The 15206-nt window shown below is 41.1% G+C and overlaps 1 protein-coding gene across 2 annotated transcripts in view; it reads left to right on the forward strand.

Annotated features, from left to right (window-relative positions):
- Positions 1–15206, forward strand: part of RTKN2 (rhotekin 2) — a 106028-nt gene that overhangs the window by 67240 nt on the left and 23582 nt on the right. The window contains exons 1-5 of one of the 2 annotated variants that reach the window (XM_050711979.1): positions 1262–1332; positions 4606–4805; positions 8378–8436; positions 12577–12630; positions 13539–13656. In XM_050711979.1, coding sequence (XP_050567936.1) covers positions 1294–1332; positions 4606–4805; positions 8378–8436; positions 12577–12630; positions 13539–13656 — 470 coding nt within the window. In that variant the 5' untranslated portion in view covers positions 1262–1293. Of the gene's footprint in view, positions 1–1261; positions 1333–4605; positions 4806–8377; positions 8437–12576; positions 12631–13538; positions 13657–15206 lie in introns of those variants that run through there. The other variant, XM_050711978.1, reaches the window with a different exon arrangement.

The raw sequence follows: 15206 nt of genomic DNA on the forward strand, positions 1-15206 counted from the left end.
GAAGGAAGCTAAATGCTTTGCAATGCAGAGAGTGGCAAATAAAAGGATGGTGTGAAGGTGTGATTCATCTGAAAAAATGCTTCACTTAAGCAACCCCAGGAGGCAGAATATAGATCCCCCGTTTAATTCACCCCACCTGCCCCTGGCTTCTCTGTGCCAGCGCAGCAGCCCCAGTGCAGGCTGCTCGGGGCTCTCCCTGTTCGGCAGGTTGTGCCTCTGCTGTCTGTGCCCCTCAGCGGAGGCTGGCCTGGAGAAGAAAACACGGGGGCAATGCTTCCATTGTTGTTGTTGCTGTCTGCGGGGATTACTCTTAAATTAGGGAGCAGAACAGCTGCCAGCTGGCTCCCAAGTCTCTGGATAATAGAGATGGCATTAAGCCATCTGCACTTGGAGTCAGCGTGCGTGCTGCAACGGCAGGGCAGCCTGGCTGGAGTGGGAGTGCGGAGGGGACGTCTCACCCATACAGCTCCTGCAGGACAGGAGGGCGGTTTAAAGCCTCGGTCTCGTGTTCCCTGAAGAGGAAGGACTAGGAGTTTGGTGAAACGTTCATTTTTTTAATCAAGCATCTGACAGATCAAATGAATCACGAAGCTTGATTTTATAAAGAAAAAAAAAAAGTACTAAGTGAATGCAAGGGAGGACCAAAGCAGAAGCAGGTGCAAGTGTGAAAAGCCAGGCTTTGCAGTAGCATGTTTCTAACGTAGTGGAAAACTGGGCACTTGGACCAGCTCAAGAGCAGATCCGCAGCCAGCTTGAGAAGGCACTATTCACGTTAATTAGGGCTGAGTCCTACCCGTGTAACTCCCACTGGTTTCTTAGGGGTTCCAGCTCAAGTCATTGTCAGTGGAGATGTGCAAGGGCTGCAGGCACAGGCTCTTCACGCCACTAGCAGCCACATTTGGGGACTTATTAAGACTAGGATTTGCTGAACAGACTGTACTGCAAAATCATTCTAATTAGCATCTAAAACTCTTGGAAAGCTGCCACAGATCCCAGTGAGCTGTCGACACCACCGGGGAAAAAATTAAAAAAAAAAAAAGGGCTTTAGAGAGGCTGGCTGCCTGAGGCAGGCCGGGGCGTAGCTTGTCCTTTGCAGCAGTGTTGGCGTGGTTTTATTTTTGACTTTTTGTTAACATTGCAGCCAAACACGGAGGCAGGAGCCTTTGCGAGGCTGCGGGGGCCGAGCGGTGCCCGCCGCCTCACAGAAGCGCCGAGGGGCGGGGCCGCCATGACGCGGCCGGCAGCGGCCGTTGCGGGGGGCGGGAGATTTGAACGGCGGCGCCGCCGGGCACCATGAGGCGGCAGCGGCACGGGGTGGCGCGGGCGGAGCCGGTGAGGAGCGGAGCGGAGCGGGCGGGACCGAGTTGGGTCTGAGCTGGGTCTTGTCCGGACCGGCCGGTCCCCCGGAGGCCCGTCCCGGTGCCCGGCCGGTTCCCGGTTGGCGTCTGGAGGTCGCAGCCCGTGCCCTGGGGAAGGCAGAGGCTGTCCCTCGGGCAGCTCCTGCTACGGGGCCGCGCGTCTCGCACCTGTTCGTCACCTGCTCCGCCCTGCCGGGGGAGAGGGGAGGCCGCGAGGGGAGCTGCAGGCGGCATACGGCAGAGCAGTGCTGGGTCACTTCTCCTAGCCCAGGTGGTGCGCTCGTATTTTTAGAAAGAAGCGGCGGGGGAAAGCTGAGCAATGTTTTTTGGTGGATGTGGAGAACTTCATATTCTCTAAATCGGGCTGCGAAGTCATGCCTTCGGATGGGATTGGAGTGGCACAGCTGTTGAAGCTATGGCCCAGCAGCCACCTACTGCTAGCCCGGAATGTTTCACGTGAGCCTGGCTGAGATGGGGCTCAGGCAAAATCCATCGTGTAGCTCCCAGAGTTACCGTGCTGATGCATACAGGTGCCCCAAACTGGGAGGGTTCCTTTGCTCACCACAGCTATGTACCTGGTGGTGGATCCGGAGAGGAGCCACGGTCCGTGCTGGGTCAGTGCAGGAGCACGTTCCCTGGGAGATGTCAGGGGCAGGTACTATTTCCCTCTTCTGAGATGAATTTCGGCTTTATAACAGCTGATGTATTAGCTTAGGCTTGAAGAATGTGTAATTATTTCTTAGGGGCAGTTGTGGGTCTTGCTTAGCTTTTCTGAGTTGTGTAAAATTTGACTTGGAATGAAAGAAGACTGGCGAAAGCTATTTGCTTACCGTTCTGGGATGAGAGCTGAGAACAAGGGTGGATATGGGTGCAGGGGAGGCAGAGGTGTTGGCTCACCACTCTATCCTGCGCTGCCTGTGGTTGGAACTTTGGGAAGCAAATCTCAGAGGCGAAAACGAGCAGTTTGTTGGTGCTGTTCTGGGTCTCCATGTGTCAGCCGTGGGGAATACCAGTGGAGCTTCCAGCAAAACCCTGCAGTGTTAGCTCTGGGAGGCATTTGCCACCAGACAGCCCACTGGTGCCAGAGGACATCCGTCATGGTTTTCTGTGCACGTCCCAAGCATTTCTCTTGGGCCTGAGCTGGAGAGCTCTTCATTTTGGAGAGTCCTCTATTCTTCTGTGACATCCTCCTTTATGGTGGTGACTAGTCATTGTCGTGTTCTCACTGTGTGACTTAATTGTCTTAAACACTGATAAATTCAGTAGAACTTAGGTTTGTCCTGCTTTGCCTGATCACACAAGCCTGGGATCTTTATGATCTCAGGGGAAAAACAAAAACAAATGCTTCATATGTTGCCCGAGGAAAATGGGAAACTGGGTTTGTGTTTGTGGGCTTAGTGACTTGCTGGCTTTTGATGTGGGGTAGAAGAAGCTTCTGCGTGGCACTGGGCCCTATTTTTGACAAGCATGAGACGCTATCTGTAACAGAAGAGCTGGGAAATAAAACAAGAGCCTTAACCTGCAAAAGGATTCTGAGGTGGCTGGAAGTGCAGAGCATTACAGCTTGAGCTGCGCTGTGCTGAATGTGGCTTACGGACCGGAGCTGCTTTTTCTTTAGGGGTAGCAAGTGGGGGTGGTTTGGAAGGAGAAATGCTTTGTGAGCAGATGGAGGAGCAGCTGAAACATTAAATATCTTTAGATGATGGCATCAGGCCTTCAAAAACAATAAAACCCACTCCTGCAACGATAGGAGGGAATGGGTAGTGACTGTGCAGTGAGTTTCCACCTGCCTCTTGTGACTGTTATAAAGGGTCACTTTCTCGTGTCAAAGGCAGCTACAGACAGAGTGAGTCCGCAGGCAAGAAGAAAACCGTCTGCCTTGCCCCGTTCATGGGCTCTGGTGTTCTCTGGTACTTGAATTGTGGGGAAGTTAGTTCCCCTCTATTTCTACCCTGTTTTGAGGCTCAAAGGAGTTGCCGGTACTTTTCTACCAGCTGAAATACTGAACTTGTAAATTCAGTTTATTGTACTGGTTTCAGGCAATTACTTATAGATCCATCCCCAGAGCACTTGTTTTGACTTCAGACGTACTATACAAATGAAAACTGACAGTGCTTACAATTCCAGAGGTTGCTGGGGCAGTCTTCCTCAGTGTTGAAAAAGCCTCAACACTGATTTGCAATGTGTTTGTAATGCAACCTAGTGATGTAGTGATAGCATGCTGGTTTGTACCTGTCAGAAATACTGGGGTTGGTCAGGGATGGCCACGTAATGAGGAAATGGTTATCACGGTCATCTGTGGCATCTAGCACACCTTTGGGAGACAGCAAACAGTCTGTGATCCTTCACCTTAATTATCTTCTGGCTCGGTGTGGATAGACCTGTTTGAAATGGCAAGTGAGGAATAACGCAATTTAGAAATACCCCATTTCGCTGAGAATAAATAGAAAAAAGTTGATTTTCCATAAGGTTTAACAATACATTAAAATATATTTCCTTCAGAAAAACCCTGATGCAGAATTCTAGTGACTGACAGGCAAGTTTGTCTTATTTCATACTTTGGAATGAAAAAATCAATGGTTGCGTGACTGTGCAATGAGGCAAGGCATGGTTCTTCTGTAATGTTGAAGTTACCACAGCTATCTGACTTCTGGTTCATGGCCTGAAGTAATCAGGTATTGAGATAGCCTCCTGGTTTCACTTCTGGTTGACATACAATTCAGGGAACACCTATAAGTAAAAAATTATGTTTTTCAACACTTTTCAAGATGGCCAAAGAAGTAAGAAGATTGAATTTCAGATTTAAAGTATTTCAGATACTGTCCTGAAGTTAGAGACTATTTAACTAGGGATCACTGTAAAAAGTGGGCTGTTATTTTATAAGCTTTGTTCAGTTAGGACTCACAACAACCATATGAGAGGACCATATTCTATTATCCTGTGAATGACACATTGAGGCACATTCATTTTTAGTAAATTTCAGATGCTATGGTGAGTTACTTTTAGCACCTGGTTTGGAATTTGCATGCATAATATGTATAACAAATCTGTTACCTCCTTTGTTTGACAGTACTCTTGTATATGTCTGAAGAGAGAATAATCATTTTACATTTAGTAACAATTTTAATGGCTGCATATAATTGAGCCTAGGGCTTTCTATCCCAGCTGTATAATAAATAGAGCTCCTTAAAATTCAGAGTAATGTCAGCTGGATTTTTATTTAGTCTCTTTTTTTTTGCGCATCTAGGAATATGACATCCAAGAGAAGATTAACTTTGAAATCCGCATGCGAGAAGGCATCTGTAAACTACTTGCAGTGAGCACGCAGAAAGACCAACTTTTGCAAGCGGTTAAAAACCTTATGGTTTGCAATGCTCGTATACTTGCATACCAGGCAGAGCTACAGAACCAACCTGGAGAGCCAGTCTCATGCGGAACTGAGGGATGGTGAGTAAAAGCTCTAATTCTAATGGAGCATTATGAAGCGGCCTTCTGTGTGTGTGCATTGTTAGGCAGCCTGTCTAGGAAACTGGATTTAAACCCTTCCTTCTGTCTTCCCCCATGCATACATTCTTTACTGTTGCTTTAAATCATTACTTTATAAGATCAGTCCAATATCATCGTTTTTATTTTAGAAAACTAAATACAGATCATCTTTTTTTGGATAGATTTTATCATTGACATTGAACAGAGGTTCAGCATGTGAATATCGGGTAACATAATAGACACTTTCTTGATTACCTTTAGCAGACCAAAAAAAAGTGTCTAACCTAGCCTGAGGGAACAAAACAAAATTATCTAAGTCAAAATACATGAATTTCTACTTTTCTGTCTCTCTGCTGTTGCTAAGGTCTCTTTAATGATGGAATCATCATGGTTAATTGGTACCCTCTGCTGGTCACTTTGTTAACTACATCAAAGTGATAGAGTACAACTTAATATGAGGAAAAGGCAGTTTAATTAATAATGTTTTTATGTTATATTTCTTGAATGAGCTAAAGTATACATGATTTATTTGAATAACTTATTTTTTTGCGTAATGGAATAGATTTTGGATGCAATGTTAAGAATTGCGGTGCACAGATGTTATTACTTTAATGAAATACTATATTGCAATTAAGCATAGAAACTCTTCAAGTATATGTGCTTAGCTCCAGTGAATTGTATCTGTAGGAATAATCCTGCTATTGTTTGCTTTCAGAAATGTAGTTCTACAGAAGAAATTTATTGAAGGAGAGAATTGTATTTTCTGACTACATCAACAGTTATTATGAAAGATGCTTTTTGAAAACTAGCACTTGTAACTTGTGGTATTCTGTAATTATTGCGGTTGTATTGCTTTTTTCCTATGAAGTGATGATCTTTATAGTGATTCATATTTTATATTTTTAATAATGGAATAATATCAAATACACATTTACACAACTCCCGGTCTTTGATGCCAGTGACCACAGGATGGTGATGACACATGTCAGGAACAGGGCAGAGATACTTGGAGATGTATCTGAACAGCTGCATTGTTTTCTTGAAGTCATGGTCAGCTGTGTTGTTCACTTGACTGGTCTCAGCTTAAGGCTCTGTCTTAAGGGGTCCTTTGAATTGTCACAAAGGTCATTTGGAAAGAGATTCATGCCCTAGGGTAATTTATTTACCATTTAGATCTTACCTTTGATTGTTAATAGTGTGTTTACAGTTCTTTTTTTGTATATGGTGCATAGTGGAATTTTGTTAAAGCTTAATCCAATTAAGATGATGATGGCTGAGAATAAATTCTAGAAGTGACTCGGGTTTTCAAATGAAGTTTATTCTTATTTCTTGTTACATGTGTCTGCAGTCTGTGAGTTCTGAAGATAATCCAACTGCCTATAGAAGTCAAGATATTGGTAGTGATTAGAAAGTTTCATTTTACCCTTTTTAGTTAGGTGTTGGGAGCAGTGGCAGATATAGTGAGTAACAAAAATTCTTCTCTATAGATTGTTTTGATGCAATTTAAGGTTCAGCTTGAGGTTTATACTCTAGCTACTTAGTAAACTGTCTGCTTCACAATATTAACAAAACACCTTATTGTAATTGGTCTCTGTTAATAGAGGATGAGACGCTTCTCTGTAACCAACGATAGAATCATAGAATATCCCGAGTTGGAAGGGACCCATAAGGATCATCAAGTCCAACTCCTGGCACCGCACAGGTCTACCCAAAAGTTTAGACCATGTGCCTAAGTGCACAGTCCAATCGCTTCTTAAATTCAGACAGGCTTGGTGCAGTGACTACTTCCCTGGGGAGCCCGTTCCAGTGTGCAACCACCCTCTCAGTGAAGAACCTCTTCCTGATGTCCAGCCTAAACTTCCCCTGCCTCAGCTTAACACCGTTCCCACGGGTCCTGTCACTGGTGATAATGGAGAATAGGTCACCTGCCTCTCCACTCCCCCTCGCGAGGAAGTTGTAGACCGCGATGAGGTCCCCCCTCAGCCTCCTCTTCTCCAGGCTGAACAGATCCAGTGACCTCAGCCGCTCCTCATATGTCTTCCCCTCTAGGCCCTTCACCATCTTCCTCGCCCTCCTCTGGACACTCTCCAACAGTTTAATGTCCTTGTTGTACTGTGGTGCCCAGAACTGCACACAGTACTCGAGGTGAGGCCGCACCAGCGCAGAGTAGAGCGGGACAATCACTTCCCTCGACTGACTAGCGATGCTGTGCTTGATGCACCCCAGGATACGGTTGGCCCTCCTGGCTGCCAGGGCACACTGCTGGCTCGTATTCAACTTGCTGTCAACCACAACCCCCAGATCCCTCTCTGCGGGGCTGCTCTCCAGCATCTCGTCGCCCAGTCTGTACGTATAGCCAGGGTTGCCCCGTCCCAGGTGCAGGACCCAGCACTTGCTTTTGTTAAACTTCATGTGGTTGGTGATCGCCCAGCTCTCCAATCTGTCCAGATCTCTCTGCAAGGCCTTTCCACCCTCATCCGAGTCCACAACTCCTCCGAGTTTGGTGTTGTTGGCAACTTTGCTCAGAACACGTTCTACATCCAAATCATTTATAAAAACATTGAAGAGGACTGGCCCTAAAACGGGGCCTTGAGGGACCCCACTAGTGACCATGCGCCAGCCAGATGTGGCCCCATTTACCACAACCCTTTGAGCCCTGCCCGTCAGCCAATTGCTCACCCATCGTACGATGTTTTTGTTAAGTTGTATGCTGGACATTTTGTCCAGTAGGATCCTATGGGAAACCATGTCAAAAGCTTTGCTGAAGTCCAAAAAGATCACATCAGCTGGTTTCCCTTGATCGGCTAGATGGGTGATCTTATCATAAAAAGAAATCAAATTTGTTAGGTAGGACCTACCCCTCATGAATCCATGTTGGCTGGGACCAATGACTGCATTGTCCCCAAGGTGCGCTTCAATAACTTCAAGGATCATCCTCTCCATAATTTTACCGGGCACTGACGTGAGACTGACAGGCCTGTAGTTGCTAGGTTCTTCTTTCTTGCCCTTCTTGAAAATTGGCACAACATTTGCCAGCTTCCAGTCCAATGGGACCTCTCCAGATTCCCAAGATCATTGAAAAAATAATTGAGAGAGGTCCCGCGATGATGTCAGCCAGCTCTTTAAGCACCCTGGGATGAATCATATCTGGACCCATAGAATCGATAAACTAAGTTGTTCATTCATGTGTACAGAAGGAGTAAAGTTGATAATGTATTTGATTCTGTTGGAGCTGGAAAAGACAGGAAAGATGAATTTACTTTTATTTAACCTGAGTGTTAAAAGAAGCTTTGGAGTAAGATCTTCTAGGGAATTAAGAAAATTGATGGTGTACCTTCCTTCCGTATTATCCTCAAGAATCTAACGACTTGTATCTTAAAGCAGAGAGACCGAATTTGACTTTAAAGAAAAGCCTTTGAAATGAGCTATAATATGGATCCCCTGATGTTTTTTAAATGCTTAAAGGGTTGAGTTACAGAAACCTAAATGTGCGGATCTGAGACCTCATATTTTTTTTTCCTTCTTTTTGGCAGGTCATCAGGCACTGGGACAAAAGACCGGGTGGCATGCAGAGCAAAAGTTGCTATATCAGGTAAGTGGCTGGGTTGTCAACTTAACCGTAGCAGCCAATTGGTAGGGCAGTAACTTGTAATACAAAATTATACAAACAAGATGATATTTTTGAAGTGCTTTTGTGGTTCAGGGGTATAAATTCTCTTGTGCTTTAAGGTGATTTGTGCTTTTAAGTCACACACTTGGTTTTAAAGATCCCACCTAGCATTTACATTTTCCTTTCAGGGACTTTCACAGTGGGAAGTGCTTTTTTTTTCCTGTCTGTCACTAAACACTGAATACCTTTCAAAACTAAGTAAGTGTATGTGTGCTGAATGTGCTGAAAACATCCTCTTCCTCCTCCCCCTCCCACCCCTCCCAACAAGCTTTTGATATGATCTAACAAACTGCAAGTGGAATTGTAACTAGTATGCAAATATCAATGTTATTTAGCTAGTGCAGGTAACTACTAGAGCAAAGGTATAGTGGTATGGCTTCAATGCAAATCAGCAACAAGTATATTTACTAGTGATTTCCAGTAGGCTGATAAACAGTTTCCTTGCCTCGTCTCAAATTTCATCACTATGAATTTATCACTTTATCTGTGCTATGTTCAGCATGCCTGTAGTTGCTTATTATGGCTGCTCTGCTAGCTTTTCTAACAGATCTGTTTGTGCTCCCTGAGCTGCTGTATTGAAAAAATAATGTAGAAGGGCTCACTGCTTAAACTGTTTAAGTTCATTCTGCATATTTTGACATGTCTCTAAGAAAGGTAACTTCCAGTGGAAGAAGAGTGGTGATCACATGGTACAGTAATGTTTTCTGCCAGCACAGCTGTTTGCAGGATGTATATCTGTCTTTCCTCCTTATGGTAGTTGGATGAAAGCATCTGTTTGCCTGTCTGTGCTATGGTTGTACCTGTCATTGGATTTATAGAGTTATCTGCTGTAAAGATCATATATACTTCTGTTATCTTCAGAACATCAGAATTGCAAAAGGGTTTTTTAGTTTAAAAAAAAAATCAAGTTGTGTAGGATGTAAAATACTAAGCTAGTTTTGATGGGACAAGAGGATATGAGGGTGAAATATTACCACCTATGTGCAATCTTTTAACGATTTTGTTGTGTTACTAATATAGTGGTTCTCAAACTGGAGGTTACAATCCTGAGAAATGTGCCATAGATCATGGAGAAGAGGTATCAACTACTTCATTCTGAACTCAAGCCTGTGCGTGCTGGGATGCTGCCATGCCTCTTCAGATGTCAGGGAGCCTGGCCAGGTCCCACTTACAGCAGGAAAGCCTACCTGGCCTCTGCTTAGAGATTTATGCCTTGTACACACTGTGTGTGTCTGAGAAGCAGAGAACTGTTACATGGAAGTAATTATGTATGCTTAACAAGGGCAGGAGCCTCTCTGTGAGATTCCTGATTGGGAATCCTGGCATGATGCTGATACATGTCCGTTCCAACCACTCCCCCCCGGGTTCTTCCTTGCATCATCCTATGACCCATCATCCTGTGCCCATTTAGCATGCCAGATCAGGCCCTGTCTGTTTCCACAGCTGCAGTACGTTCACATCTGTGATGTCCCATTATACATCATTCCCTGTCTTTCCCATTCCTTGTGTAGAAAATTGAGCATGCTACATTTCTTCTCTCTTGTATGCTGACCCTCAGTGGATTTGCAGCTGGGGTTGCTCTGCATGTTTGGAAGGCAGACACGCATATGCATGCGCCTGCCTTGCTGAGAAGGCAGTTGTGAGTACAAGCAGCAGGAATCAGGAGATATGAGGACTGAATTGGCTGGGAGAGGTTGGAGATGAAGAGTCAGTGGTAAACTATGTAATATGAAAGGGCATGTAATTTAAGAATTGAGGATACAGAATGGATTTTTTAGGGGAAACTAATCCATTTACTTATAAATATATTAGTGTAACGTGATTAGTATGCATCAGAAGCTTAGATAATTAAAAAAATAAAAGTGTGATCATGTGGCCAACACTGAAAGTTCAGGAACAGCTTTTTAGGAGTACTGAGGAATGCACTCCTACGGAAAGCAAATGTATGTCAGATACTGAGTGGGGAGTGCATTCCTTAATACATAAATTTTCATAGTCCTTTTATTCCCCACATTTGTGTAAATTATGTAGTTTGTGTCTTCCCAATCAATTATTTTGTCAAAAGACAACACATTAAATGTTGATCAAAAAGCATAAGCATAATTTAGTTATTCCGTGAAGTTCTAATAAATGTCAGAAGGAATCATTAGCGTAAAACCTGATAAACCGTAGTGCTTGAATGTATCAAATCTGAATCCACATGGATTTATAGCTAATTGTAACTGAAATTAAGATGTGTGAAAATAGATCTTTGTTTTTGATAAATGGCAGCTTTTTCAATCCATGGGTGAGTTGAAAACTGATTTTCAAGTAACATGTTAAACTTGTTCATGCAATTGACAATTTATATCCTGATGATTTTCTGACTAAGGTGTAAATTTTTCAGCTAGTGTGCTATTGAAAGTGACATACAAAACCAATCTTTAATCAATTACTGTAACTGTTAACAAGAAATATCAAGCACATTAAAACTGTCATTCAAGCCATGCTATGGATAAAGATGCTAAAAGGCTTTTATTGTATTTCTTTATTTTCACATATTTATACAAATTTACGACCTTTGCCTTTTAGGGAAGAAGTGTTCTGTGCTTTGTCTCTAACAGAAATATTTATATGTATATGTAGAGTTTAAGAGAGACTTCTGCAACTGTTTTAAGGAACCTATTTTTATCTGTTTCCTTACTCTAAAAATAATTAAAGGCTTTAAAAAGTGCTTACTATGCAAATACATCTTTAGAAATGAAAGGCAGTTTCAGAAAAGGGTGACGCTTTGATTTTTAGGAAATTGTGGTGGTCTAAAGCTGTATACTGATAGTTCACTGTGAAAGTTCATTAGATTTCATGAACACTTTTAAAATTAGATGAATTAGCAAATTTCAAAATGTAAATGTCATCTTTAATGAGATGTCCCATAGTAACATAATCAAAATTAGCTTAAATTAATATTTTTCCTTTAATTTAACTTCTGAAACAGTGACTGTGTTTATGTAGCTTTACTGAAATCAATGAGAAGTTGTGTGTGTAATTCCCTGTGGGAATACATGACAAATAATCTGTTGGAAAAATAGCATTACTGTTTGGCATCCTAGCATACTGTATGTGGATTTTTCCATTATCCTCATATGAGCAGTGGAGTCAGCAATGCTCCTGCATAACAATATCGAAGATTTTTATCAAAAGACAGCTGAGGTATTGCTGTTCACTGCTGCCATCCTGTGTCACTTAATATATTGCATATACTTTTAAACAACATCATGTTGTACTTAAGAAACCGACTTTGGATTAGTTGAGCCCCCACTGCATTTAGCTTGTAAGAAGGGACAAGTAAGAAACTTTGGATATAAACTTGTGCCCTCAAAACTAGAGAAAAATATAACTCAGTGCTGTATTGGATTGAGTAGATAAACTATAAAGCTTGTCGAAGAAAATACTTTCTTAATATTAAAATGACAGGCATGATTTAAAATAATGTTTCTGTAATTGCCTCTTTGCTGCGGTCCTGGTATAGAAGGATATTTTCTATTTAAAAAAAAAAGTTTCTATGGTCTTTTTATGCCAACTAAGACTATTCTAACTGGATATGTGATTGCAAGTGGTATTTTCTCTGTGGTTAGCAAAACAAGCCTTAAATGCTTGCAATATCAGTATCCTGATTTTTCCATTAAAACTGGAAGTTTTTCCTCTTCCAGTTGGAGGAGTGGTTTCCAGCACCAGGCAAGCAGAGTTTCAGTTTACATCTTTGCATAATAATGGACTAAAATACCTCTCAAAACTATGTTACACAGCAATTCTGAAATGTTATTTAGGGTACTTTCAAATTAGGTTTAAAATAGTCTTTATGCTAGCATAATTTATGAAAGAAAATGTCACTTCAGATTGAACTAATCTATTTTTTTGATGTTGATAATAAAATTGAAATAGTTCTACTGTTCATTGGGTAAAAGGTCCTGTTACCTCCATAACACTAGGAAAAGAAAAAATAAACTTTTTGTATTTTATTTTGAACACAGTTTTTGCAGTATTGCCCAGACCTTAATTTCCTTGTCTTTTTTCTCTCTTTAGATATCCGAATACCATTAATGTGGAAAGATTCTGATCACTTCAGCAATAAAGAAAGTATGTAACATAATGAACTACTAAGATAAATTTACAGGCATAAGCAATTGCTTAAAACTGCATGGGGAAGTCCGTACTGACCTCAGCCCTGTTTTTTTGATCTTTCTGTAGGTCCATATTTTACTCTGCTTGTTGCATAGTAGCTCTTAACTTGAAGTTGTTGATTGTAGCAAGCTGAGGTAGTTCAAAGTCCTATGGTTCTGTATAATTAAACCCTAGTTTTTTAAAAAGTCCTGCAGAGGAGACGTTCCAGAGGAATCAAAGCATAGTGATGTTATTAACTGGATAGCTAATAAACTCCCAATTAAACATATTGTTCTATGCATTGTCTGCACTTGAAAGGGTATATTGGTGGTTGTTTCCAGTGAGAAATTTAAATGAAAGTTGTCTGTTAGTTTTGAGTGGATTATTAGATAGTCTTCAACTACATGCATTTTGCTGTGTCATGGAGATTAACCCCAAATCCGTTACAGCTGTCATGTGGCATTGATTTCAGTTTGATTTTCAATAGGGTCGGAGGGGCTAAGCATGGCAAAATAGTCTAATCCTATATAGTACGTTCATAAAATGATACTGACTCTGTAACAATTTTCTTTTTTTCTTAAATGAATTCCATTAAACAAAATGGAATTTCTACTAACGTTTCTGATGTTATTAGCATAAACTGCCACTAGATATCAGACAAAAAAAAAAGTTAAGCAGAGGTAGGTATGTGAATGTTGTATCTATACAGTAGCTTTAAAAGTTCAATTAACATAAAATCCTATGATATAAAACTTATGGTGGGAATAATTTGAGGGCAATTTCTTAGATGTTCAAATTGCCATTTCTTCTTTGTTGTTTACTGGAAGCATTTAGTATTGTGATGTGTTATAGGTGTAATAAAACATTTATTGGACTCTTCCCAGGATCACAGCGCTACGCAGTGTTTTGTTTGTTCCGAATGGGAGCTGAGGTTTTTGATACAGAGGTGGCTATTGTGGATAAAGCAATAACAGATATCTGTTTTGAAAATGTAACCATATTGTGAGTATAATTTCTCTGTGTTGAATAAAATACAAATATCCCTGTTTACTTTTGGAAGTGTATATGACTGAATATGGTTGGCTGAGGTCCACTAAGTTTTCCTGTGAGCAAAGGAATCAGTAGAGTTTCTGTTAATTTCAGTGGGTGGTGGATCCCCACCTCCGTAAGGTTTTTTTATGTAGAGAATGATCCTGGCTGTAGATATACCACTTGAACTGTTTCTTTTCTTTTGTTTTATTTTTTTTCCCATGCTGAGTCATTTTATTTAAAGATAAAACAAACTTGTAACTCATGGACAAAATCATATAAATATGAAAAACGGAAAGCACTATAAAAATAAACTTCCGTAGGCATGAATGTTGCATCCAATGTTTTAGGTATTCTGTGCAGCAGGCTATGGTCTCTTTTGATGTTCCCCAAAGTCACAGTTTTCTTAAATCGGATGTTACTTTCCACACCTCATGTTCTGTTATACCTATTTGAGCATGTGTTACATCTACAGCCCTCATAGTGGAAGAATACTAGACAGGAAATTACTTATCTTTAAAGGTAACCTGGAAAGGAATAGAAAGGTGTTCTTATTTACTTTTATGTTACTTTATACATTTTAAAGAGTCTTGAGAGACACTTAACTATTTCTCTTTTTCTATTTTTTCTTGTGTGCTGCTTTATTTTTTATATTAGCAATTTAGATTCAGTCTCCTGAGGGAGACTGACTGGAAATCTAGAACTACTGAAACTTTAAATCAAGATCTTGAAAACTGAGTAGTTGAGAGAGCACGGATCCATAAATCAGACTTGCTCTTTAATACTTGTTCAAGTTAAGAGTAGGGGCAAAGATTTAAATTTGATTCTTGAAAGATGCAACTGTTCTTGGAGAAATGACCACTATGATTTTCTGTGAAATACAGTGGGAAAAGTCATTCAGACTTCCCTTGTATGCCCAGAGATAAAGGAAAACTTACAAGAGCCTTTAGGATAATTTCCTTATGGATACGTAATGAATGATTTGTACCTGAAAGATGAGGTTAGGCTTCTGGTTTGACTAGGCATGAGAATATGAGAATTGGTAGAATTGAAAACAGACAACAGGGTGTGGGCAGATCGCAGCAGCAGGTAATTGATGCTATGAACGACAAATGTGCTGGTTGTGAGTGAGATATTATTAAAAATAAAAATCCCGTGAAGAGGCGAGGGTGCAACTATGATATCGCTAAAACAGTTCAATCTGATTTGGGATCAGAGGCACAACAGGTTTTCAGCCATGTGATTTTTGCATAACAGTAGAGGGCAGATTGAAGTGTGTTTGCATGTCTTGCCTGTGTATTTCCATAACATGATTTTTGTGTTTTTATTCCAGTTTTTAACCTAAACATTGAATTTCCTGTTTGCAATTGTTTATGGTTTAATTAAAACATCCATCTCATGACTTCAGCAGAAAGTTACTGATGTGTACTCTAGTTTTGAATTACATTTTAATGAATATCTTTGTCTGAATCTGATATAAATCCTTCCCTTGATTAGCAATATGTTATTTAATGTATATATTG

Source organism: Cygnus atratus, chromosome 7 (assembly GCF_013377495.2).
Source record: "Cygnus atratus isolate AKBS03 ecotype Queensland, Australia chromosome 7, CAtr_DNAZoo_HiC_assembly, whole genome shotgun sequence".
NCBI classification, from domain to species: domain Eukaryota; kingdom Metazoa; phylum Chordata; class Aves; order Anseriformes; family Anatidae; genus Cygnus; species Cygnus atratus.